Source organism: Mustela lutreola, chromosome 16 (assembly GCF_030435805.1).
Source record: "Mustela lutreola isolate mMusLut2 chromosome 16, mMusLut2.pri, whole genome shotgun sequence".
Lineage (NCBI taxonomy): Eukaryota > Metazoa > Chordata > Mammalia > Carnivora > Mustelidae > Mustela > Mustela lutreola.
The window spans coordinates 44,549,413-44,575,600 of NC_081305.1; the positions used below are offsets into that span (position 1 = coordinate 44,549,413).

Genomic DNA, 26,188 nt, shown 5'->3' on the forward strand with positions numbered 1-26,188 from the left:
TCTTCCCCTTGCTTTCCCTTCCCTACCCTTCCCTTCCCTACCCTTCCCATCCCATCCCATCCCATCCCATTCCATTCCTTTTCCTTCCCTTTCCTTTTCCTCCCTTTTCCCTTCGCGTTCCCTTTCTCTTCCCTTCCCTTTCCCCTTCCCCTCCTCTTCCCCTTCCCCTTCCTCTTTCCCTTTTTATTGAACTCAGCAGAGACCTATGGAGGACTCCCCTGATCTCAGCCCTGCTTTGAACCTGGGCAAAGAGTGATGAGCAGCGGCTGTGGGCATTCAGGTGTCTGACCACTGCTCCCCGCCCCTCCCCCATGAGGGTGCTGTGAGTGCAGCGGCTGAGTGGTTCTCATTGAGGATTTTCAAATCCTGAGTAGGAATATATATGTGTGCTGCTTCTGTGCCCTTACCGTGGGGAGTGGGATCGCAGGGCGATCATCTCAGGCTCCTCCAGCCCTGCTCTGGTCTGTGTTGGGGCCAGGATTTAATCATCAGGATCCCAGCGTGAGCCTGATTTCCGTCTTAAATCACCGAGAGATAGAGAGCAGGTCTTTATAAAGAGGCCCATCATGTTCACAGCTCTATCCCGACTTTTTATTTTTTTAATTTATTTTTGAATATTTATTTATTTGAGAGAGAGCAAGCAAGTAAGAGAGAGCACAATCAGGGTGAAGGACGGAGGGAGAAGCAGACCCCCTGTGGAGCAGGGAGCCCAAAGTGGGGCTTGATCCTGAGACCCTGGGATCATGACCTGAGCCAAAGGCAGATGCTTAACAACTGAGCCACCCAGGCACTCTTTCCCTGCTTTTTAGAAATGACAGTGGTTCTGGTGGCCATAGATTCACCTACCTGGTTCCAGTCCTCCCTCTGCCTTTTACCTCACAGGGAGTTAGCTTGTCTCTCTGAATCTCAGTGTTCCCTTCTGTAAAATGGGGAGAGGAGTAGGGCCCTCACCTCAGGATGCTGCATGGTGTGAGTAGGGCCAAGCATGAGGCCAGGGCTTCTCAGTACGGCCGCCAATATTTCATGTAGTTTCAGGAACTGGACCACTGGAACTGGCCTCCAGTCTGGGCTCCTGGGGGCCTGAGTGCCAGTTTTTGTTCTTACTTTGGACAACCTGTCTCTCAAGTTGGTCACGAGGCCGACCCTGGAATCAACCAGAGCCAGGTCAGCCCCCGCTCCTCCTCCGATTCTCTCTGTGACCTTGAAGAAGCAGTGTCCCCTCTCAGAAGGTCAGTTTCTCCATTCTAAAATAGCGGTGATGAGACCACGGCCTCAGTGGACCATTAGAAGACGGGTTCTGTGGCAGCGCTCCACCCCGGCCAGGGACTGGCCTTCAGCAGCCCCAGGGGTCAGGGGCAGGTATGGTGATTACTGCTGGCAGATGGTGCTCCCCAGGATAACAAGCTTCACTCCCCTCCCCTCCCACTGCAGGGCCCCCCGACCCCCATCCCTCCACAGAGCTCTTCAGGTGAGGAGAAGCAGAGCCAGAGATGCCCCCCCGGCCAGCCCCCAAGAACAGGACGGAAAGAACAGGGCTTTAACAGATGTTCCTTGACAAGGATTCCCTGGCTGTATTTAATCAAGATTGTCAAATATTGATTTAATCTCCGAGCCCAACAGATGTGATCTTAGCAGGTTTCGGTGGCAATTAGCTGGGATTAGTGTGCAAGTCAGGCTCCATGCTGACAAGACACCATCTTCTGAAGGAGGCTTGGCCTGGTCACAGGAATGAGCCCATCGGGGGACATACTAAACATCCAGCCACCGCTCCGGCCTGGGCAGCAGCAGCCGTGGGAGCAGACCCCGAAGTGTTGCCCCCTTCAGTCATAGTGGGAACTCTTGGGGCTCCAGGGAGCAGCTGTTCATCAAAAAGTTTCAGCATCAGAATAAATGTCATGGCTATGCCAGCGCATGTGATGTCTCCCCAGAAGTGGCTTCCCCAGCCACAGAGCCCTTATCGGGCCTCCAGCCAGCACAGCCCGATACCGTCACCAGAGTGCATACGCTCTGCTGCAGCTCCTGGGTGGGCCTGGCACGCGTGCCCCTGCTCCAGGAGGCATCCTTTTGTAATTCTGCATTTCAAAGTCTCATTTGAAGTGAGTAGGACTGTGCCCAGAATTGGAACAAGATGCTTCCTCCACATGCGCTTTGGGGGCCAGAGCAACATGCTCTGGTCTCACCCACCGAACCCCCCCCCCCCATGGACTAAGAAGGGGCACCTCCCTATGGCCCTGGCTCCAGGCCGCTGGGAAGGAGGGGCTGGCCCAGCTTCTGGTTCAAAGCCGACCACCCTGGATGACCTGGCTCCCGAGCCCTGAGCCACCAGGGTTCATGCCAAGGCTACATTTGGTTCTATTTGTTTGCTTGAGGTTTCGTTTTTTATTATGTAAGTAAAATGTTAGTAGCTAATACTCAAGCAGGAACACTCGAAGTCTTTGCAGTCGTTACCTCACAACATCCCTAGGAGTAAAGTGCTATTATTACCTCATTTTACAGATGAGAAAACCAAGATGTAGTGAGGCTAAGTGACTTGCCCAAGGTCTAGGTAATTAAGTGGCAGAGCTGGGAATTGATCCTGAGTCGTCTTGGCTTCTAACCCCTGTGCAACAGCTGCCACAACCGGAAATCTCCAAGATCTGATAATAAGTAAGAAAAGCAACTATTGAGGCTGTTTATTATTTTTAAATTCATCTCTCTATATGAGCATGTAATTACACAAGTATTTAACCCACATAACTCCGACCCTACTGGCTCGCAGGCTGAAACAAAGGCCAGATTGCTGCTGAAGCATCTATTCTTTTTTTTTTTTTTTTTTTAAGATTTTACTTATTTATTTGACAGAGAGAGAGGGAACACAAGCAGAGGGAGTGGGAGAAGGAGAAGCAGGCCTCCCGCGACGCCTGCCTCCATCCCAGGACCCTGGGATCATGACCAGAGCTGAAGGCAGAAGCTTAACAACTGAGCCACCCAGGCGCCCCTGAAGCATCTGTTCTAACTGCATTCTGTCCTCCCAGGGCTTTCCAAGGGGCGGCTTTCCCTCCACCCATGTTTCTCATCATGTACTTACTTTCACAACTGTAGACCTGAAGCCCGAGACGCCCCTGCCCTGGGCAGTTGTGAGCATTTCCTTGTAGAGACAGAGAAAGGTCTGGAAGAAAGCATACAGACCTATTCACGGGGCTCCTCTCCAGGATGTGGATTCAGGGCAGGCCTCATAGGGGGCTTTGAGAGGGCCTTGAACTTACATGTTTATAAGAATTAAAGAACAAACATAGAATTTAAAAAAAAAAATTGTCCTTTTATCTTCAACCTGGGTTTTACTCCTTAGAAGTAACCACTGTTGAGCGCCTGGCTGGCTCAGTGGGTTAAAGCCTCTGCCTTCAGCTCAGGTCATGGTCTCAGGGTCATGACGGAGTCCCGCATCGGATTCTCTGCTCAGCAAAGAGCCTGCTTCCTCCTCTCTCTCTCTCTCTCTCTCTGCCTGCCTCTCTGCCTACTTGTGATCTCTTTCTGTCAAATAAACAAATAAAATCTTAAAAAAAAAAAAAAAAAGTATCCACTGTTAAACAGTAGGGTGGGTATCCTCCTAGGCCCTTTATGGACATTTATGTTCTCTTGCTCTCACTTTCTCTCTCTAATGAAATCCACCCCCTTTTGTTGAAGCCAAATCATTTTATTTTTTGTTTCATTCTGCAGTTTACCCCTTTCCCTTCACAAGTGGAGGAACTCTGGAGCAGGGTTGCCTGGGTTCCAACCGCAGAGCCACTGCTCTGCAGCTGAGTGACCTTGGTCAAATTACTCAGCCTCTCTGGACTCTGTTGGGTGGGCTTTAAAAGAAGGCCAGTGGGGCGCCTGGATGGCTCAGTGGGTTAATCCTCTTTGCCTTTGGCTTGGGTCATGATCTCCAGGTCCTGGGATCGAGCCCCACGTCGGGCTTTCTGCTCAGCGGGCAGCCTGCTTCCCCATCTATCTCTGCCTGCTACTCGGCCTACTTGTGACCTCTTTCTCTGTGTCAAATAAATAAACAAAATCTTTTAAAAAAATAAAATAAAAGGAGGACTGTGATAGCCTCTCCCTCACAGGGTTTCATCAGGATGAAATGAGTTAATGTGTGTAAAGCACTTAGTCCAGTACATAGTGAGCACTCCTGAGTGTAAGCTCTACCTGTTCATTTCTAGCCATGTGGGCCTCCAGCGCTCACGGCAGGGGGCTCTGCGTCTCTGTTCATCTCTGTTCATCTCTGTTCATCACTGCTGCATTGTGTCTCTGGAGTAGAGGCAGCCGGACCCATTTAGCCCGTTCTCTGCCTAAGAACTATTAAGTCTTCCTACGGCTTCCATGTTAACACATTGTGGCGGCATGAGTGCCCCCCCAGCAAAACCGCCGTGCACCTGTGTTTCCACATGCACTGGCGTGACTATCTGAGTGACAGATTCCTAGAAATGGAATTGCTGGGTTAAAATAGTTGCACACCTGATGTTTGAGCACATAATTACCGTTCCTTCTCCCCACTCCCCCAAGGAAGGGAAAGAAGCTGTATTTGATTTATACACTTGGAAGTGAACAAGCCTCTCGGGAACTCAGACTCCCAGGTCCCTCACTGGTATGAGTGAAGGGGCTGTTAAGATTTCAGTTAGAAGCATCCATTCTCTGGGTTCTTTGACCTTAAATACAAAAGTGCAAATAAAATGTATATATATTTGGTCTCTATCCCCAGTTCCTGGCCCAGGAGTTTCTAAAACCCTTGGAATTTTCTGAGTGATATGGGTGATAGGAGCCTCTTTTGTTCTGTAGAATAAGCCCCCTTTCAACCGTACCTGAGTTTATGCTAATGAAGTGATTCTTGGTGGACTCCTGGATAGCTTCGGGATTGGGGCTGGTTGCCAGGGAAACCAGTCCTGTGATTAGAGGGTTTGAACTTTCAGCCCCACCCCCCCCCAACCTCTGGAGAGGAGGGGTTCGCAGGAGTCACCAATGGCCAGTGATTTAATCAATCATGCCTACATAATGCAGCCTCCCTAAAACCCCAAAGGATGGGGTTCAGAGAGCTTCTAGGTTGGTGAGTGTATCCACATGCTGGGAGGGTGGTGCACCCCCAAATTCCATGGGACTCAAGACCCTTCTGGACTTCATCTTGAGTATCTCTTCATCTGACTGTTGATTTGTACCTTTTATAAGAAACCAGCAATAGTAGGTGAAATATCTCTCACTTCTGTGAGCTGTTACAGCCCATTACCGAGCCTGAGGAGGGGGTTTTGGGACCCCTAGTTTGTAGCCAAGTCAGATGTGTAGGTACCCTGGGGACTCTTGATTAGCATCAGAAGTGGGGGGCAGTCTGGTGGAACTGAGCCCTTAGCCTGCATGGACTCCAGGTAGTAAGTGTGGGGATTAAATTGTGGGATACCCCGTCAGTGTCTTCAGAGAACTGGAGAATTGCCTGGTGTGGAAATTCCACACATGTGGTGTCGGAAGCATTGCGAGTGTAGTACTCAACTGGGTAGCCCTGCTCAGGGCCCTGCTGCGGGTGTTGTGGCTGCTGGAGCAATCTCTGCCTGGGGGCTTCCTCAGGGGACTTCTGGAAGTTCCAGCCATTTTGTTTACTGGGAGCTCTAAGGGGTCCTATGGACGCTTGAATTTCCAGTGAAGTGGAGGAAGACATACAGGGGAGAAAACAGATTCCTTTTTTCTTTCTTTTTTTTTTTTTTTTAATTTATTTGGGGGGAGGGGTGCACGAGCTGGGGGATGTTCAGAGGGAGAGGAAGAAGCAGGCTCCCAGGACCCCCAGTCATGACCCAAGCTGAAAGCAGATGCCTAACCCAAAGAGCCACCCAGGTGTCCTGAGAAAACAGATCTTTAACCGGAAGTCAGCCGAGCTGTTGCTGACGTCCTCGAGTTTTGTCCTTACGAATTGATTTTTGAAGATACTTGCATCATTTGTGTATTCGCACAACACGCTCATTTGGGCTTCCACCTCTTATTTAAAGTGAAGTGGCAAAGGTGTGGGAGGCAAACCAAGGAGATTGGGGATCCTAGCTGCTCCACCTACTTACCTACCCGCCAGGTGACGTGGCCATGTGACCTTTGCCTCATCTGTAAAATGGGTATGCCAGAAGTCCTTGCTCTATAAGGTCATTACAGCACACGTCCATACATGCCAAGTGTGTGCATTCCCATCAGCATTGTGTTATCACCCCCTCCCCTGCCTGCCTGTGTGGCAGGAACACACGTGGTAGACCCTTGTCCCCTGCAGGCTTAGAGCTGCTCGAAGTCCAAGGGGGACCAGAGCTACTCAGAGGCTTAAAAATCCAGTGAGCTAATCCCATAGCCCAGGGTGTGTGCCGACCCCTGGGAGCTCAGCGAAGGAAGGCTGAGAACCATTGTGTTTGTGGTATGGGAGGAAGTTAGGAAGGAGAAGACCGGGTAGGTCGGCTGCCCTGGGTGGGGCCCAAGGGTGTGGACAAGACGTCCCAGAGCAGCAGTTCCCTGAAAAACCTCCTGCCGTGGTCCCCATGCCCTTAAAACCCAAGAATTTCCATTGTATGTGACCCTCTCAGCAGCCTCCAGCCCTCACCTGCCCCTTCCCAGCCAGGGCTGGGGCCACGGGGACACCGGCTCTCCTTTCCTCTGCGCAGGCCTGCTCTGGCTCACAAGTCTGCCTCCTCTTGCATTTGCAGCAAAGCAGGACTTGGTGTCAGACCCTTCTTTCTTTGCCCTCCGTCCTCTGTCCTCAGCCCTGGCTACATAATAGAATGAGCTGCAAAGCTTTTAAAAGGCTCTCAGGCCTGGTCTCCACCCCAGACCAGCTGATTCAGACTCTGGGGGAGGAGGGTGAACACCTGTATTTTTACAAAGCTCCCCTGGTGCCTCTAATGGACAGTGGGGGAGGGAACAGCTGCCTCATACACTGGCCACTCCCAGCTTTCCTGCCCAGGCATGTCAGCCTCGCTCATCAGCATACCCGGTGCATGGCAGGTGCCCTCTCTCAGGGATCAGATGGCACCCCCACAACCAATCCTTCTGACTGTCCCCTATTGAGAGCAGCCCCCCCCCCCAGCCCTGCCCTGTCACATCGGTTTAGTCCTTTCAACTGCTTATTGCCCTTTGAAGCTAATTTGTTTTCTGTCTTGATTGACTTATTTCTGTGGCTTCCCTCTCCTGGAAGTAAGTTCTTGGCTGGGCAGGGGGTGGAGGGGGTCTCTGTCCCGCTCAGGGCTGTATCTTCAGCACCTACGATGGCACATAGTAGGTGCTTAAAAAATGTGTTAATTAAGTGAGCAGATTTTCGGTGCTTGGTGTTTGTGAAATGAATGAGTTTTACATGCCTGGTCAATGTTCAGTAAAAGAGTGAGGTTTTTGTGCTCTTTTGACTGAATGAAGTGTTTGGACTGAATGACTTGTAAGAATGTGATAGGTGTTATGTGAATGAATAAGCTGGAAGGACTAGTTCTTACTGGACAAACGAATGACTTGTATGTGCCCAGAAACTGCTGGATTGCCAGGTACATGCAGTGGGTCATCTCCCCCTGGGCCTGAGAGTAGCTCTCAGACTTGATGCCACAACCCTGAACTGACCAGAGTTCTTAGGTCCCACTGAGCCCCACTGATAGTGACTGGATCACATTTCCATGAAGGGGTAACACTTGGAGCAGATGGGGGCAGCCTTGGATGCAGAAGACTGTCTAGGAAGGAAGCTTTGGGTACCTACCTGCTTCTCCAACACATGTGGTGACCCAGTGTGTCTGCCCATGTGAAGGGGCAGCTTGTGCGCACACGCTCACACACACACACACACACTCCATGCATTACTTTCAGCTTCCCAAACATGCCTCTTCCCAGGGACAGACACACTGGGTCACCCAGCAGGCACCACCTACCCTCAGGTCAGAGGCTCTGACTGAGCCTGTGCTCTTTCTGGTCTGTAAGGTTGTCATCCCTCCACTCATGGATTTAGCAGCACTCATGTATTAGCGGCCTACTGTGTGTCAGGCCTGTGCTGGAGATGCAGGCAGAAATAAAGAGACTCCAGTGCCTCACAAACCTTATGGTAAACGGCTCATTATGTGGTAAATTACATACATACACTGATGCAGGTAATCCCAAAGAGAAATGCTCAGAGTGTGCTCTGGGAACTCAGGTTAGGGATGGGACAAGGTTCATGAAAAGGGAAAGTCATGTAGAGAAAGAACTATCTAGGTAAGGACAAGGGCAGTGGGAGTGGCCTGTGCAAAGGCCCTGAGGCAACAGGGAGAATAAGCAGTGGGACTGAAAGAAGGACTTTGTGGCTTGGGCTCCCGGAGCAAGAGGAGAAGAGGAAAGGAGTCTTGAGGGCTGAGGTGAGGATTTTGAATTTTATCCTAAGATTTGAATCTTTATACTAAGATTCCAATGTGAATATGAATCCTACTGTGTGAAAGAGGGTAGCTAGGGAAGCAGACGCAGAAGGAACAAGGAGGCTGTTAGGTACTTTAGCCACGTGCCTTACCTGTGAAATTGGCTGGGTCTCATGAAAGGCCGGCTCTATCCACTAGGAGTAAAGCAGGCATGCGAAGGTCCTTAGCCCACCCGCGTTGGACATGCAGAATGACCAAGAAACAAACCTTTGGGGACGCCTGGGTGGCTCAGTTGGTTGGACGACTGCCTTCGGCTCAGGTCATGATCCTGGAGTCCCGGGATCGAGTCCCGCATCGGGCTCCCAGCTCCATGGAGAGTCTGCTTCTCTCTCTGACCTTCTCCTTGCTCATGCTCTCTCTCACTGTCTCTCTCTCAAATAAATAAATAAAATCTTTAAAAAAAAAAAAAAAATTAAAAAAAAAAAAAAAAAAAGAAACAAACCTTTGTTGTGTAAGCCCCTCGTACTTGGGGTCCTCTGTTCCTGTGGCATACCTTAGCCCACCTTGATGATTTCTGAGGAGGAACAAGTTTTGTGGGTGGGGAAAGATCAGGAGTCCAGGGTGGGAATGGTTAGTGTTGCAGTATAGGCTGACATACATTCATGGTGGTGTCAGGTAAGCAGGTGGCTACTAGAGCCTGGAACTCAGAGGACCAGTTGGATCTGGAGATATTTTATGATGTATCACCAGTGAGGAAAGGGAGAATGAGAGGTCCAGGGCTTTGCCCACTGGGCAACAGGGAAGGCTGGTGCTTGAACTCAGGACTGCCTGATTTCAGGAATGAAGGTTCTGGGTCATTCCCAGCTCTGCCACCTCGTGGACATCTGGCCTCAGGCACATTACTTCACCTGCCTACTTCAGCTTCCTTATGTTAAAATGGAGATAATTCTACTTCACAGAGTTGCTGTGGAATTAAGAGAGATAATACATGTGAAGTGTTTGGAGAAGGACCTGGACTATAGAAAGATCACATTTGTGGTAGTTGCCGTTATGGATACTGTTTTGTTATATAACTAAAACATCCAGTGGTGGGAAGTAGAATAGTGGTGGCTTCAGGTCCACCTTGACTCAGACTAAAGTGATGACTGAAGCCCCCAGATCTCCCCTCTTTCAGCCCCTTTCACAAATGGTTCTTCCCTCGTGGTTACAAGATGGCTGCAGTGATTCCATCCCTCACATCCTCTCAGACTCCGGGTAAGAGAGAAAAGCATAGCCTTCAGCCTTAGGACTCTTGGCAATGATGTCACTGGGTCTCACTGGTTCTGATTGCGTTACGTGGTTAGTTCCTGAGCTCAAGAAGGAGCTCCTCCTCTAGCCCACTGGGTGGGAATCAGAGAAGGCAGGTTCCCAAAGGGAAATCTGGGCTGGTTTTGTACAAAAGAGTCCTAGAGGCCAGGGAAGCAAACCACAAGTGTCTACCACTGGAAGACTTGTGTTTTTCTCTTCTACTCTGCCCTTAGCCATGTCACTTACCTGTGAAATTTTTTTTTTTAAGATTTTATTTATTTAATTGACAGAGAGATCACAAGTAGGAAGAGAGGTAGGCCTAGAGAGAGGAGGAAGCAGGCTCCCTGCTGAGCAGAGAGCCTGATGCGGGGCTCAACCCCAGGACCATGGGATCATGACCTGAGCCGAAGGCAGAGGCTTCAACCCACTGAGCCACCCAGGTGCTCCCCTTACCTGTGAAATTGGCTGGGTCACTTGCTCTGAGGAGCAAGGCCCCTCAGAGCCAGAACACTGCGGCTGTGGCATCTGCCTGCATGTCTGCTCTTCTAGCCTCCAGGCTTGGGGGCCTGATAAGGGAGCACGCTCTCAGTTCAGACTTCCCCAGTGTCTTTACAAATGACAGTCTGGGAGTATTTACACATATACGCTGGTGGGTGCCTAGTCCTCTAACAGACCCTGACATTTTTAGGGAGCCAATGTGGCCAGCCCCAGAGGTAAGTCCTCCCTGGTCTAAGGGCAGTCAGGACAATCCCAGATTTGAGGGTTTCCCAGCTTTCCTTGAGCCTGGAATGGCCATATGTGACCACATTATGGCCGATTAGGCCAGAGAAAGAAAGAAAAAAAAAACAGAGAAAGTCTGTTGAGGTGTAGGAGGAATGTTCTGGCAAACATTCTTTTTCCTGACTAGGGTCAGATAGGTAAGAAGTAAAACAGTCTTACCTTATCCGTTTCTTTCCCCACTGCCCATGGTTCAGTGAGAAGCATGGGTGTGGCCACCAGCTTGCTACTCAAAGGCCTCAAGCCCAAGATGCAGGCCAGTAGCACACAGAGGGAAGCAGGGGAGCGTGGGGGCATGGGGGGAGAAAGTGTCTGACATCATCCCCGTGTACCAAGAGTGGAGTCACCGTATCTGGCCTCCTTCCGACACAGGATAATGAGATGTGTTCATTGGCTGAGCCATTGGCGGCTGGGATTCCATCACTTGCAGCCACATGCGTCCCAGCGGCCTCTCCCACTGCCACTCGCTTCTCACTGTGCTACCGTCCCCCGTGTTTCCCCGTCCACCATCCCCAGCTGCCTCCCTTGCACGCCACACTGTGCTTAAGTCAGGGTCCTCTGGTGCCAGCTGCAGAAGCCACACTGGACAGTCTTGAGCAGAAGCAGAATTTATCAGGGGCAGACAGAGCACCAGGAGGCCAGAGGAGCAGGTGTGGAGAACAAGCAGGAGCCAGGGAACACTGGAGAGAAGACACTGTGTGCTGACTTCCATTCGGAGAACATGCAGCCGCCAAGTCCACCCCTGGCTGTGCTTCTGTAATTGAGGGGGGAGAGAGAAGATCCATGAAGGAAGGAACCGTGGGGATAGGAATGGCCAGGAGATGGGCAGTACTTCTCCCCATTTTCCAGATTGAAACAGAACCACAGTTTTAGTATCCAGCCCATGGCATACTAGGATCTGAGGGCAGTCTGGCCCTCAGAAGGGGGGCTTCCCCATCTGGAGGATGGGGTGCTCTTGGAAGGGGGACAGCATTGGACAGCAAGCTGCTGGAAAGGGACCAGTGTGCAGCAGTCCCCAAATCCCACGGAGGCTGTGGGTATCACTAAGCCTCTGAGCGTCACAGGGAGACTTGGCTACACCTGGTCGGGGAAGGGATCTGTGGAAAGACACCAGGGCCTCAGGAACATCTGTGTGTTCTCACAGAAGAGAGCAAAACAGATGGGGGGGTTTCTGACTGAGCTGGAAACAAAATGCCATCAGCAAAGCCCATCTGTCAGGAGGTGCTTGCATAAGTAATTCAGGGTCGCATCTGGGCCAATGGTTTTCCCAGCCAGCCCCAGTGTGGCCTCAAAGGGCTAATCCCGGGGTGCTCCTGGCCCAGCTGCACACCCCAGTTTGGCCAGGGATCCAGGGCCCAGCACAGTATAGGACAAGCCTCAGGCCCTCCTCTCTGGCAAAGCTGCTGAGCTTACTGGTCACCTGAGATCACAGACCAGCATCCTCTGCCCAAATCTGGCACAGGTACTTATTTTATTGACCCTTACTTGGTTTTTGTTGGTAACGTTTTTAAGTATTTATTTATCAGCTAGAAGTACGTGCAGCAGGAGAGGGGGCTGGGCTTGGGGGGGGGTACCTAGTTCCCTTTCCCAGAGGCATCGACTGTTAGCAGTTTCTTGAAAATCCTTGTAGATGTCTTCTCTGCCTGGTAGTTGGTTTGTCGTCGCTGCAGTTATTTTTTTTATTTCAAACTGGGAGAAGTTGCATACAGTTCAAGATTTCTGATTTCTACTTAAAAATCCGGTGATCTGGCATCCACATTTCCCACAAAGGGTGGTCACCAGAGCTGAGGCCTACTTGTGTCTATAGAAATGCAGACGGGGTTGGGGGGGGGAGCACATGGGGAGCTCAGTCATTAAGCATCTGCTCCCTGCTCAGTGAGGAGCGGCTTCTCCCTCTGTTCCTCCCCTCCTGCTTGTGCGCTTTCTCTCAATAAATAAATAAAATCTTAAAAGAAAAAAAGAAATGCCTCTGCTGTCCCACTCACCCAGCCTCACTTGGGTGCTTTTGTCTTCCTTAACTAACCCAGCCCTTGGGGCTTCCCTCCTCCTCCTCTTCTGTCTCCTCCCCTCTCTCGTCCCCTGTGTACCTCCCTGCAATATCTTCAGGGATGCTCCTTTGGGAGCTGGGAGGAGGAGTGCACTCTTGCTCCCCACTCCTCTCCTCCCCTGCCTTCTGAGTCTGACTTTTTCAGTTGTTACAGACTGGCCTCGCTGATTTGCTCCATGAATCTGCTTCATGCTGCCCCCCTGGTGCTCTCCCAGCTTGTTCTGTACCTATGGGCATGAGTTAGGAAACACACACACACACACACACACAGAGCCTTCCCCTTACTCAGAAAACACCGGCAGTCGGCAGTCGTTGGTGGGCTTCTCTTCATTGAAGAGTTGACATCATTCAAGGGAGCCAACCTGGTGAAGAACAGAAGGAAGCATATCCAGATATCCTGGGTGGGGTTTGGTATGTCAGCAGAACAGAAAAGAGGGCCAGTGGGATGGGATCTTAGGGGTGGGGAGAGGCCTCAGGGAGACTGGCAGGGGCCAGAGCCTGTGGGGCTTGTGGACCAGCAGAAGACTTTGGATTTTATTCTAACGCAGTAAGGAGCCACTGGGGAGATCTCAGCCAAGAAGTGACAAGAGCTGATTTACTGGCTTACGGTATCTATTAATCACCTAGGGTTATCCCCTCCCCCAATCTACCAGTATTCATGGTGACGCATCTGTCATTTTTTACTTCCTTTATTGGTGGGGTGGCTGGTCAGGCAGACTGCAGGACAGATTGACAGCAGTCCAGCCTTTACCTACAGGATTCACAGGGGGCAGAGGAATGTGTTTAATGACACCACAAGGGAAAAGGCAGCCAGCTCCTGAAAATGGGAAACTCCACGGCCAAGTGATGTAATTCCTTACACAAGTGAATAGCCTCACAATAATGGTGATGGGCATGGGGGAGACTTTATAGAAGAGACTTAAGAAACATACTCACTGAGGGGCTCCTGGGTGGCTCAGTGGGTTGGGCCTCTGCCTTCAGCTCAGGTCATGATCTCGGGGTCCTGGGATCGAGCCCCGCATTGGGCTCTCTGCTCAGCGGGGAGCCTGCTTCCCCCTCTCTCTCTCTCTCTGCCTGCCTCTCTGCCTACTTGTGAACTCTGTCAAATGAATGAATAAAATCTTAAAAAAAGAAAGAAATATACTCACTGAGGTAGAATAGGGATCTTGTTTGGATCCTGATTTGAACAGATCTGCTCTAAAAAACACCTTTGAGACAATGGGAGAAACGTAATGCAGATATATGGGGTATTACATGATATTAAAGAATTCTTGTTAATCTAGATGGGTGTGATAAAGGTACCATGGTTAATAAGGAAAAGCCTAACTGCTAGATATATAAACTTAAGTTTTTTCAGGTGAAATGAGCTGATGGCTGGGATATATCCTAAACTATTCTGTTAAATAAAAGTGTAGGAGTGAGTGGGTAGATGAAACAGGAATGGGGAATCATTAATGATTGTTGAAACTGGTGGTGCTCTTCTCTGCTTTGAGTAGATTTGAAAATTTGCATAATAAATGGGTTTTTTAAATGAGTATAAAGATGTCTCACACATACAGTCTTTCCTTTGGGAATAGTAATGTCACAGCTCACCTTTGCTTTCTCTCCTTTTGCAGCATGGCGGGGAGGACAGCCCTGCAGCCTGCCTGCCCTCACCTGCATCTCCTGCCTGCTCCGTCCTGCTGAGCTGCTCAGACTGGAGGCCCCAGGACAGCACCTGCCTCCTGAGGTTGTCCTGGCTCAAGTTGTCCACCGCGATGGTGGAGAACTGGACTCCACAGGCTCACAACCTTCCTGTCAGGCTTCAGGGGCCAGCATCCTTCATCCTGGGCCTGGCGGCCCTGAACAATGGCTGAGGGCCAGGGGACCCCATAAAGTCACTCCACAGCTCACAGGGGGCCAGCAGCACTCCAGCTCCTGTGGACTATGACCACTTATCGGCCCATTCCCAATGATGGTGTGGATCTGGCAGCCAGTTGTGGGGCCAGGGGGGCCGACGTCCTCCCTGGGCCTCACACCGGGGACTATGCTCCCATGGGATTCTGGGTCCAGAACGGCGGCATGCCCCAGCCCATTGGTGAGAGCCCAGTCAGCGCCACCACCCGCCCCAGTCCCACCACTCCTGCAGTACCCAAGATGGGCGTGCGCGCCAGAGTGGCCGACTGGCCACCCAAGCGGGAGGCCCTGAGAGAACAAAACAACCCAAGCCCCTCACAGGACTCAGATGGCACGAAGGCCACAAAGGTGGCCCATTCCATGAGGGGCATGCAGAACGGACAGCCCCCCGTCAGCACCCCGGCTTCCTCAGGACCCAAAGCCTTCCACCGACTCTCCAGGAGAAGGTCCAAAGATGTGGAATTCCAGGACGGATGGCCCCGGTCCCCTGGCCGGGCCTTTCTGCCCCTGCGGCACCGCAGCAGCAGCGAGATCACTCTCAGTGAGTGTGACGTGGAGGACACAGGGGAGCCCCGGGGACCCCGGCACACGGGGGCCCTGCCCCTCTTCCGGGAGTACGGAAGCACGTCCTCCATCGACGTGCAGGGCGTGCCGGAGCAGAGCTTCTTTGACATCCTCAACGAGTTCCGCAGCGAACAGCCTGACGCCGCGGGGCCCCAGAGCCTCCGAGAGCTGCTCCAGGCCGACACCGGCCCCCACGGCCCCGGGGGCAGCGGCGGAGCGAAGGGGGACCCCCGCAACGGCCAGCCCACCAAGGACAGCCTCCTGGGACTCCAGCCAGCCAAGGAGAAGGACAAGGCCCGGAAGAAGGCGGTCCGCGGCCTGGGCGGCGGGGACGCCGCGGACTCGTCCATCTTCCGGAAGCTGCGCAGCGTTAAGGCGGACGGCGAGGCGGCCCGGGCGCCGGGGGAGGCGGAGGAGGGCCGCAGCGCGCCGGACACCGGCCGCCCGTGGGTCTGCCAGAAAAGCTTCGCGCACTTTGACGTGCAGAGCATGCTGTTCGACCTCAACGAGGCAGCTGCCAACAGGGTGGCCACCGCGCAGCGGCGCAACACCACCACGGGCGCATCAGCAGCCTCCGCCACGGCGGCCCTCCCGGCGTCGCGGGCGCACGGCCTGGGCGGCCTGGACGCCGCCTTCCCCAGCACGGAGGACCTCAACTGCAAGGAGAACCTGGAGCAGGACCTGGGCGACGACAACAGCAACGACCTGCTGCTCAGCTGTCCTCACTTCCGCAACGAGATCGGCGGCGAGTGCGAGCGCAACGTGAGCTTCTCACGCGCAGCCGTGGGCTCCCCGGGCGGCGGCGGCGGTGGCGGTGAGGGTCGCCCAGCCGAGCCCACGCTCAGCGCCCACCGCACCAACGCCAGCATCTCGGTGCTGGAGGTGCCCAAGGAGCAGCAAAGGACGCAGAGCCGCCCGCGCCAGTACAGCATCGAGCACGTGGATCTGGGCGCCCGCTACTACCAGGACCACTTCGTGGGCCGAGGTGACGGGGCACGCGGGCTGGCGGGCCGCAGCTTGTCCCCGGGGACCCCCCGAGGCTCCAGCAGTGGGAGCGGGTTCTCTACCTGGGACAGAGGGCAGTGAGGAGGCTAAAGTCGCCAGAGCCTCAAGCATCAGGAGACAATAGATGCCCGTTTATTTAGCGACTGTGCCAGGTTCAGCTGTGTGACAGGCACTTTTTTGAAGAAGATTGAAACTAGGATTGTCTTCCTAGTGCTTAAGTGAGGGGAAGTTAAGAAGAACTTGATTACTGCGTAAAATATATAAGGTGTCCTAGTGTGGCTCACGCTATGGGGAAAAGTAAAGCAGGGGAGAGGGGAATAGTGTCCAGGTCAGAGGCTGCATTTCCAATAGGGAATGGCTTGGGAGGGTCTCCTGGGAAGGTGCCATTTGAGTACCAGGCTGAAGGAGGGAGCTATGTGGAGACCGGGGACAGTGTTCTGGTGCAGAAAGGGCAAATAAAATAGTTCTGAAACACTGAAGGAGGAGGAAAGAGGGGGAGAGGAGGAATGGGGGATGACTTGACAGATCTTTTTACCCTTACCCTTTCCTTTTTCTCTGCCTATATTGGGACAGAGCGACTGAGAGAGGGTGGAAGGATCCAAAGTAGAGAGGTGACAGGGGCAGATCGTTTGGAACCTTGTGGGCCATGGTGAGAACTCTCGCCTGCACCCTGAATGAGGTGGAGTCACAAGAGGGTTCTCCGCAGTCGAGGGCCCTGAGCTGACTCTGGTGTTCAAAGCCTCCCTCTGGGGCATAGACGTGGGGAGATTGGGAAGCAGGGAAATTTGGGGCCGGGGAAGTGGCAGGGGACTGTCTCACTAGTTCAGGCAGGAGATGATGATGGACAAGTCTAGGTTGGGAGCCCATGCGTTGGGGAAAAAGCCAGCAGGTTCTGGATCCCCTTTGAAGGTGGAGCTGTTGATGTGGCCAAGGTGTTACCACCAGAGAGAGACTGGCAGCCTGAATGACTATGTCCATCGGTGCCGGTGAGGCAGTTGCAGGAGGCAGCAGCACATAGTGCAGAGACCACAAACCCGGGCATCTACATCCGGGGCCAGGCAGGGACTGAGCAAAGGGCAACTCCAGCTTGGCTCCTCTTCACTGTAGGCATGTAGGAAACAGGCAAACCCAGTGTTGTCAGCCTTTCCAATTTTTCCAGATTATCCTAAAATGAAGTTGTTTCTTATTTTTAATGTGAATTCTCCTAATTTTTAAATGCTGACCACTACATTGATTTGGAATTGCTTATAACTGCCAGTGACAGGCTTTAAGGACATAGAAGTTTATTTCTCTGATACAAAGAAGTCTGGAGGTCAGCAGCCCAGGGGGCTGGTATGGTTTCCCCTCACCATTAGTGGAATGCCAGCCTTAGAGCATGGCCTTTAGCCCCAGGAGTAGTCTCATGGCCCGAGATGGCTGCTGCAGCTCCAGCTGTCACATCCATGTTTCTAGGCAGAGAAAAAGGGAAGGGTAAGGGCAAAAAGATCTGTCAAGTCAGCCCCCTTTTAAAAAGCTTTCTCATAAGCCCCATCCAACCACAGCTACTTATTGACCACTTCTGTCTACAAGGCAGGCTGGGAAATGTAGGTTTTTAGCTAGACATATCTCCTCTCTTTTCTTCCCCTAAGAGGAGAGGGTTTTTCTTGAAAAGGAGGAAGGGAAAAATAGAGTGGGTAGGCACCTACTACTCCACAGCAACAAGTCAAAACATTTTTTTTTTTAAGATTTTATTTATTTATTTGACGGAGACAAATCACAAGTAGGCAGAGAGGCAGGCAGAGAGGAGGAAGCAGGCAAGCAGAGAGCCCGATGTGGGACTCGATCCCAGGACCCTGAGATCATGACCCGAGCCAAAGGCAGAGGCTTTAACCCACTGAGCCACCCAGGTGCCCTCAAAACATTTTTTTAAACCAGTGTCCTAGTCACACCTAACAAAATGTCAGCTAAGTCATTTCGTGGGATTCAATGTGTGCAGTTGCTGGAGCTCCAGTGTTTCGAGCCAGACAGCCCTGGGTTTGGGGTGTCTGTGTCATAGCTTACAGCTGTGTGACACGTTTCACTCGTTGGACTCTGTATCCTCATGTGAGGAATGGGGGTGATTGTAGCAGCGTCACATGCCCCAAAACAGAAAGACACAGAAATTAAAAATGAAATGATTGAGGGGAGAAAAGTTCCAGACAGTTGCTCACCCAGAGAAGAGAGACTCGAATAGTTGTAAACCTTTGTGCACCTGGCAACCTGGGTTGGGGGATAAATAAATTAAAAACCGACAGGCTGCAGGGAGAAGTGAACAAATCGATCATCAGTGGCAGATGCTGACAGGGTCTCTCCGAAATTGACAGATCTCGTAGTCAAAAAAATAAGGCTGAAGAGGATTTGAATAACCCAATCAAATAACCCAATCAAAACCTGATTCTATATTTATACGTATCATATATATATATATATATATATATAAGTTATTATCATATATATAAATGTAGAATCATCTTTTGATTGAGTTATTAATGATACATACTATGTCATGTATATAATTACTAATTTTGTACCTAACCAACAGAGAGCATGTTCTTTTCAACTCACATATTCTGTTCAGCTCCCATGTGGAAATACCTTCACGGAGGACTGTGGTAAGGATTATATAAGATTGTACATTAAGACAGTTCTTCATCAGGCGGATAGTAAGTACTCATTACAGAGCTTCCAAAAAAGAAAAAAGGCATTTTCTTTCAAAAATGGACTTCTCTGGAGTCCTGGAAGCTTATAAATAAATGACTCATCTGTTACTGTTATTGAGTGCCTACGGTATGCCAGGGCTGCAAGGTGCTGGGCATGCATTGGTGGAAAATAAAACCACCTGCCCAGCTGTTTCCGGAATGAGCTCTTCTCTGTGGAGCAGGTAATTCTGTTCTCCGACCAGCTGCAGAGATGGCTTAACCAGGTGCAGGTGTTGGTCTGACCGGTGCCTTTAATCACCACACATTATTTGGGCCTTAGATAAGTGTTTGATTCACTAAGAGTACCTTGTGAGAACAGAACCATCCGTTAAATATTCAGAGCCCTGGGGTAGAAGGAATTCCTGGCAGCAGTTAGACGTTGACTGCGTGGACTTGAGTTAAGGCTGCGGGTGGGCTATCTACTGCAAGCACGGAGTACTTGGATTATACATTGGGAGAAACTGTTTGCCTGGAAGGATTTTAAAACAGCAGCATGTTTAGAGAAACAGGGGAGACAGCTGTTATTTAGGGAAGAGGAGACTTGCTTTGTGGTTCAGAGGTGTTATCCCCTTAAGGAAAGAGTAGTTTAAGTGTCCGAGGTGTCATGGAAATGCTGCTGGATAAAGGTGGTGCTTAGGGTCTTGATTCTGGTCCCTTTTCTCTGACCAACAGCATTTCTGTCGCGCTGTGTCCCTGGCCCTGTGCTGAGTGCTGAGTGCTTGTTAACCTATTTAATTCTGATGACCCTGCCGGGATGCGGGCCCACCCTTTCCAATCCTGTTCTCAGGAGAATGCCGTGGAGCACCTTGGCCTGGGCCATCCATCCAACCTAGGGGCAGAACCCAGATTTGAGCCCAGTGAGCGGCTTTCTAGGATAGAATCTAAACCAGTTCACGGGGCTAATCGGCCGCTAAGCTAACGATGAACATTTGCAAATCTGGGATAATCATAGTGAGGCTGGGTTTTTACATGCCAGACACTGTGCTAAGCATTTAATAATTGTAGCTTCATTTCACCCTCACATCCACTCAGTGAGTTATGGGTGGCCTCAGGGCCCCCCATTTCTCAGATGAAGGAGCCGAGGCTCAGAAAACTGAGGCTCTGTGAACTTGGCACAGGGGGCCCAGTCCAGTCTCATGGTCGCTGTTAAGTGTGGTCGTGACAAGGCAAGTTTGTGTGAATGGGATCCCATAGGTCACACAAGAACCTTCCCCCAGGCCTGGGACATCACCCCTCCTTCCTAGAGAGTTTACTCTGAACCCCCACCCCCGCTCTTCCCTCTCAGAACATGCCAATTACTTTGGCGTGGACGAGAAGCTGGGACCAGTGGCTGTGAGCATCAAACGAGAGAAGTTGGAGGACCACAAGGATCACGGACCTCAGTACCAGTACAGGATCATCTTCCGGACCCGAGAGGTAGGTCCCATCACCATTGTTGGCTTCCAGACGAGATCGGGCGCGTTCAGGGTGGTATGGCCGTAGACCATTGTTGGCTTCCATAAATTGTAGCTGCTCACCTCTGTGAGCCCTTAGTCTGTACCAAGTGCTTCCCCAGCTACATCTCACGTCAGCCTCCCAGTAACTTCCTGACTGCAGTCCTAGTAGTCCCTCCCTTTTACAGAAGGGAAAACTAGGGCTCAGAGAAATTCAGTGACTTGTATGGGATCAGTAAGTAAGGGGCCAGACCGGGATTAGAATCTTGGAGAGCCCAAGATTGCTACCCACCGCAAGAGATTCACTCTGGTTAGCATAAGAAATAAAGAGAGAGCTGTAAGGGAGTCTTTCAGGATCATGAGATGTCCTGCAGAATGGAAAGAATTAAGGCAGCAGGCCTCGGGCAGGGCAGGAACTGGGGACTCTCAGCCAGAGCAGGCACTGCTGTCGACACCGTTCAGCTCAAAACAATCCCAGTGCTTTCACATGTGAGTAGAGAAACCCGTTGTCCTGGTTTGGTTATAGGCCTTCGCCTAGATTAAATATCAGCTGTGGCTAGGGAACAAGGCCTGCTGGGGGCACCCTGCTCAATCAGGACTCTGAATTGTAATGGACAGAAATCTAGTTCTAACTGGTCTAAGCCAGAAATAGAATTCATTGGTTCATATAACTGCAAATCCAGGGTATGACTTGCTTCAGGCATAGCTGGATCCAGGCACTCAAATGATGTCACCAGAATTCGGCCCCCTGACCACTCTGCTCCTCTAAGCCCTACTGCTTTTCTGCACTGGGAATGTCATTCTCTTCTCTTCTGCCACCAGCAAGTCATCTCCATGTCGTGGGAAAATGAGACTGGCAGCTCAGCTCTCCTGCATCTATATATGTTCTCCTCCACAGGGAAGGGACACTTGCTGCCAAATCTGTGAGGAGGACTCTCGTTGGCTCTGCTTGGATCACATGTGCTTCACTGGGTCTGGGGGCAGGGCAGGACACTGAGCTTGACAGTTCCATTAGAGCCACCTGGAGGAGGCAGACGGGGAGTTCTCCTGCCAAAAGAGGGGAGCTAGGCTAGCAAAAACAATAGAGACTTCCAAAAGACCCAAGTAAGGATGACCTTTCCAGAAAGGGGGTGGTAGTCAGCTGGGCAGGCCCCCCCAAATGGGTCTCCCTTGGCCCTCCCTTGCCCCATCCCCCTTGTTCCTGGCCTTTGCCCAGACATGGGAGCCCCACAGGCTGCCGCTGCCAGGGGCTTTGAGTGTGAAGCCAGCTGAGCCTGGACATCATCCAGACCAACAGATGCTGCACTGAGGGCCCTGGCCTCATGACGACCCTCTTACTGAGGAGAAATGAGATGACACAGAGGCTTTGTGGCAGTTGAGGGGGGCAGACCTCAAACCCTGTGCCCTTGACCACGGTGGTCACCAGCCCCTCCTGCCTCCCAGTCCCCTCCCCCATCTCCTCACCTTTATGGCCACATGAGCACGAGCGCAGAATGTGAGGTGACAGCTCACACTGCCTTAGTTGTGTCATGACATCCAGGGAACTGCTGGATGGGATGACCACAGTCAAAGGCTAATAAGTAACGTTTATCACGATGGCTGTTACGTTGCAGATCTCTGTAACACGGTGTCACATAGTAGCTTTACCCTTTATGTGTATTCACATGCTTGAATGTTAACACAGTCCCATGATGAAGGCACTGTTAGTCTCATTTCCGGATGATGGAACAGGCTCTGGAGAGGTTAGGGGACTTGCTTGAAGCACCCTCAGGAGTCCACCTGTTCTCCGGCCCCGACACAGCTGCCTTTGGGACGCTGCTGACTTCGGCTCCGACTGCCCTGCAGACCCATCGCTGATTTGGGAACTCACCTTTGTTCAGCACTTTGGTGCTGGTAGTTTTAATTCATAAAAGTGGAACACGGAGAATGAATTTTTTTTAAAAGTCAGCCTGTGTCACGCGTACCGAGGGTCCTGAGACTTGGGTGAGGGCATACTGGATTGGGGTATAGTATTTTTGCTGTGGGTCCTATTCAGTAAGTGTGAAACCAGCTTAGTGCTGTGCCTGTCTTGTGCCTGTTTCTGTCCACTTCCGAGCCCCAACACCCACAAAACTCGCCTCCAGTCCTCTGCAGAGTGGGCAGGGGGATATATCCCCTCGGCACCACTGTCTGCCAGCTGTGCACGGGGGGCTCTGCGGGCGCAGTAGTGAGTGAGGCAGCAGAGATGTTTGTGGGACCGCATTCCTGTGGGTGAGGCAGGCAGCATACACATTAGAAAATCATACAGTGTGGTAAGTGAGGACAAGGTAGAAAGTCAAGCAAGGAAGAGATAGGAAGTATGAGGGGTAGTTCAATTTTTAGGCAGAATGGTCAAGGGAGGTCTCACTGGGAAGGTAACAGTTGAGTAATGACCCGAGTATGAGATGAGAGAAGGAGCCATGTGGAAATCTGGAACAAGAGCATTCCAGGCAGAGGGAACAGCCAGTGCAAAGGTCCTGAGGCAGGATCATGTTTGGCACACTGGAAACCTGGTATGGATTCCTAATTTGGCCACTCACCAGCTGTGAATGTGGGCACCTGGCTTCACCTCTCAGAGTCTCAGTTTCCCCCTTGAGTGGTCCAGTCTCACAGTGGTGTGGGCCCTGTGAGGTTACACATACAGGCAGCGCCAGGCCTGGCGCTCAAGAAGAGCCCAGTGACATTAGTTGGCAGGGGGTCTCTGTCACCTGTCCCCTTGTCACATTCCTGGCAGCCCTGTGAATTTCAGCCCACCATGAGGTTCACAGCCACAAGCCTTTTTTCTGCCCCCGTATCTATGCAGGCCACGCACAGATTCAGCCTTGAGCCTGACTCCTTGCCCAGCTACCCTACTGGGCACTGGGACCTGAGGACCTCCTCATCTGGAGTTGAAGGGAAGGCAGCAGCCAGTGAGGTTTTTCTTGCCTCTTCCTTGAGCCCTCCCTGTGGCAGAGGCAGGGCGGACAGTCACGCAGTCCGCAGTAATAGCAAACGCTCTCAGCACGTCTTCTCGCCGTCCACTGTCCTGAGTGTTGCGTATGCGTGGAGCCTTCATATCCTCTCAAAAGTCTCATGATGTGGATCCCGTTGTTCCCATCTGCAAAATGGCAGATGAGGATGGGAGGTTGAGACCCAGGGAGGTAATCATTTGTTAGGGTCACCAGTGGCAGAGCCTGGATGTGGACTCAGGCTGCCCCCGGGCCTGACCCATGCTCTTTACCACTCAGCATTCTGCCTGTTGGGTCGAGTTCTGTGCTCTGGGAACAGACAGCCCTGGATTCGGTCCAGCTCTGCCACTCACTGACCATGTGACCTTGGACAGATGGCTTTGCCTCTGGGCTTCGCCATTTCTTCATCTGTAAATAGGCTTTATGCTTTTGGCTCCCTGTCTCTCGGAGCAGTGGAAGGTTCTCTCCCACCAGCACACGTGGCTGCAGGACAATGAGTGCCCTGGTTGTCGCCTTCCCCTAGGAGGTCCAAGGGCCATGCTGGAGAGTAAGGGTTGAGCTCACAGGCAGAGTTCTGTCCTTGTGTCCACATGCACAGATCTCAGGCTCCTATAAACCAAGGTGTGGGGTCCAGAGTGAAGGGCTCAGGCTCTTTTCTAAGCCAGCAGGCCGGCCCACCCCAGATGGCCACCCCCGGCCGCCAAGAGACAGTCTAAGTGGGCCCGCATCTCCCGGCAGATGGGATATGAGCATTGGCAGCCCTGAGCTTCCCACCAGGGCAGGAACAGACTGGGAGCTGGGCTTTGGCGCCACGCACCTGAACATCAGGCCCCCTCCCAACCCAGACAGGACAAGCCCCGGAGGCTGCCCTTTCCTGAGCCCCTTGCTGGCCTCTCTCTCCCAGGACAGAGGGAACCCCGGTCAGCCAGGGACGGTCTAGCCTTCTGACCCAGGTTCTCCCTTAACCCAGCAAACATGAGTTTTTGACAGGCTTCAGTTTTGTTAGGGTTAGAGATTTGGATTTGTCTTTTCTTTCTGATTTAAAAAGTAACAGTGACTTGTTACTGTAAGTGTGAAATGTAGAAAAAAGGGAGTAGAAAAAGTAGAAAAGGGAGAGTTTCTTCTATTAAGTGAAAAAAGCAAGGAGCAACAGTGACCTCATTTGTGTTCAGTGTGTAGCTCTGATTGTGTGTGTATATAGAAATAATCTCCGAAGCATATTGTTAAGTGGGGAGAAAAGCCAACTGTATCTTCCTATTAAAGGTTAAATTTAAATTCTTAACTCTGCATATGGCTTTGTACAAACACATTTGACATGTGTGTATACATAATAATGGCTAACACGTATTGAGCACTCACTGTATGCCAGACGCAATGCTGGCACTGCGCATGGACTGTCCTCCTGAATCTTTATAACCCTTGGAGGTAGGTGCTGTTGTGCCCATTTTATAGATGAGGAAAAAGGCACAGAGAAGTTAAGCAACTGGCCCAGGGTCACAGCCGGGGAAAGGGTAGAGTCAGAGTTTGAAACCGGTCAGACAGACTCCTCAGTGACCTCCCAGGAAACATTCCTGATGGGTATACCCACTGCCCAGCAGAGAAGGGGCTGTGTCTGAGTCAGGAGTCAACATTGAACAACCTGTGCAAACCTCCCGGCTTACATGATCTCAAGACCTTACAGCTCTCTTGACCAGTGATCCTCCGTGTCATTGAGAGTGAGATCACGCAGGGCCTCGCAGGCTGGGCAGGGTGTATAGATTTTATTTGGAGAGAGAGGAGAAGCCACTAGCCCGTTCTGTGCAGAGAAGGAGTGTGGTCTCACTCAAGCTGCTGCAGAAGAATGGGCGGTGGGGTGTGAGGGCCCAGGAGGGAGACCAGGAGGAGGGCTATTATCATAGGCCAGGTTGGTGATGATGGTGGACCGGACCAGGTGGAGGTTAGAGATGGCTGGCCACTCATTGCATCCTGCCGGTGCCCTACTTATTATTGCCAGCAGAGAAGGAAAGGCTGGGAGTTTTTTTCAAGTCTTGGCTTATGGTCAAGTCTTCAGAGCCAGAATATGACCGGAAGCCACCTGTGTCTAGTGTGGGAGAAAGAATGAGGTGCAGGACCAGGCTTCCCCTTGGGCCCAGCAGAGGGCGCTGCGGGCCAGCGTCAGCCGGATACAAAAAACACTGATCCTGTTAGTACATTCATTGAAACCCAAATCCCAGGGCCGCCCAGACCAGTAGTGCTTTGCCCTCATTGTCATCATTGCTTTTCATGATCCTAGTTCAAGATCATGATAAGAAAGCCTTGTTTATTAATTACTGGGGCCAGAACTGGGAACTCCCAAACACGAGATCATTCCATTCCTTCCATGTATGCCTGTTGCCCAGCTCCTATTTGGAAAGAGTAGGCTGTATGCTTAGAGGTGACGTCATGACACATTGTTTTTGCTGCCTGCTGTGTCCACATGTTGACTCAGGGCCAACATGTTTTTCCAGTCACCACTGATCCTCCTTAGTCTTTAAACCATAGCCTCAAGTGTGTTCTAAGTGCTTGTAGCAATTGCCTCAGGGAGGCTGTTTTTCCTGGTAGAACCCCCGTTGTGCTGTCTTAGGGGGGCTGGAGCTGCAGGTCCTGGCCCTGCCCTTGGCGTCACCTGATGGCCAGCTCACGTTGTGGACAGAAACCAGAGTTGGTGCAATGGGGACACGAAGCAGCCAGGACTCTCAGGGCCAGCAGGCCGTAAATTGGTACAACCACTTGGAAAACTTCGGAAAATTAAAGATTAACATGCCCAGTGGCTCAGCAGTTCCTCTCCTAGGTATGAACCCCCCAAAAAATGTGTTCTTAAGCAATACATGGTGCTTCTGTGTGTGCTTCTCACAGCATGTTCACAGTTGTCCAACACTGGAAGCAGTTTCTAGGCTCAGCAGTAGAATGGATACGTCGTGACAGAACGTCTGCTTCTCACGGCAGCATGGTCGAATCTCATATGCGTAGTGTTGCGAGAAGTAAGCCAGATAGAAAAGAGTACAAACTGCATGAAGCTCAAAAACAGCAGAAATAAATTGTAGAGTTAGAAGTCAGGGTAGGGTTGCCTTTGGGGAGGAGGGGAAGGGGTTTGGGGGACCTGGAAATATTTATTTTTTTGATTTATGGTGATTACGTAAGTGTTCAC

General features: G+C 51.6%; 1 protein-coding gene across 4 annotated transcripts in view; it reads left to right on the forward strand.

Moving 5' to 3' along the window:
- SIPA1L3 (signal induced proliferation associated 1 like 3) overlaps positions 1-26,188 on the forward strand; it is a 234,423-nt gene that overhangs the window by 119,979 nt on the left and 88,256 nt on the right. For all 4 annotated transcript variants that reach the window (XM_059152840.1, XM_059152843.1, XM_059152844.1 and 1 more), the window contains 2 exons: positions 14,058-15,886; positions 19,909-20,039. In XM_059152840.1, the coding sequence (XP_059008823.1) occupies positions 14,368-15,886; positions 19,909-20,039 (1,650 nt within the window). In that variant the 5' untranslated portion in view covers positions 14,058-14,367. The remainder of the gene's footprint in view (positions 1-14,057; positions 15,887-19,908; positions 20,040-26,188) is intronic.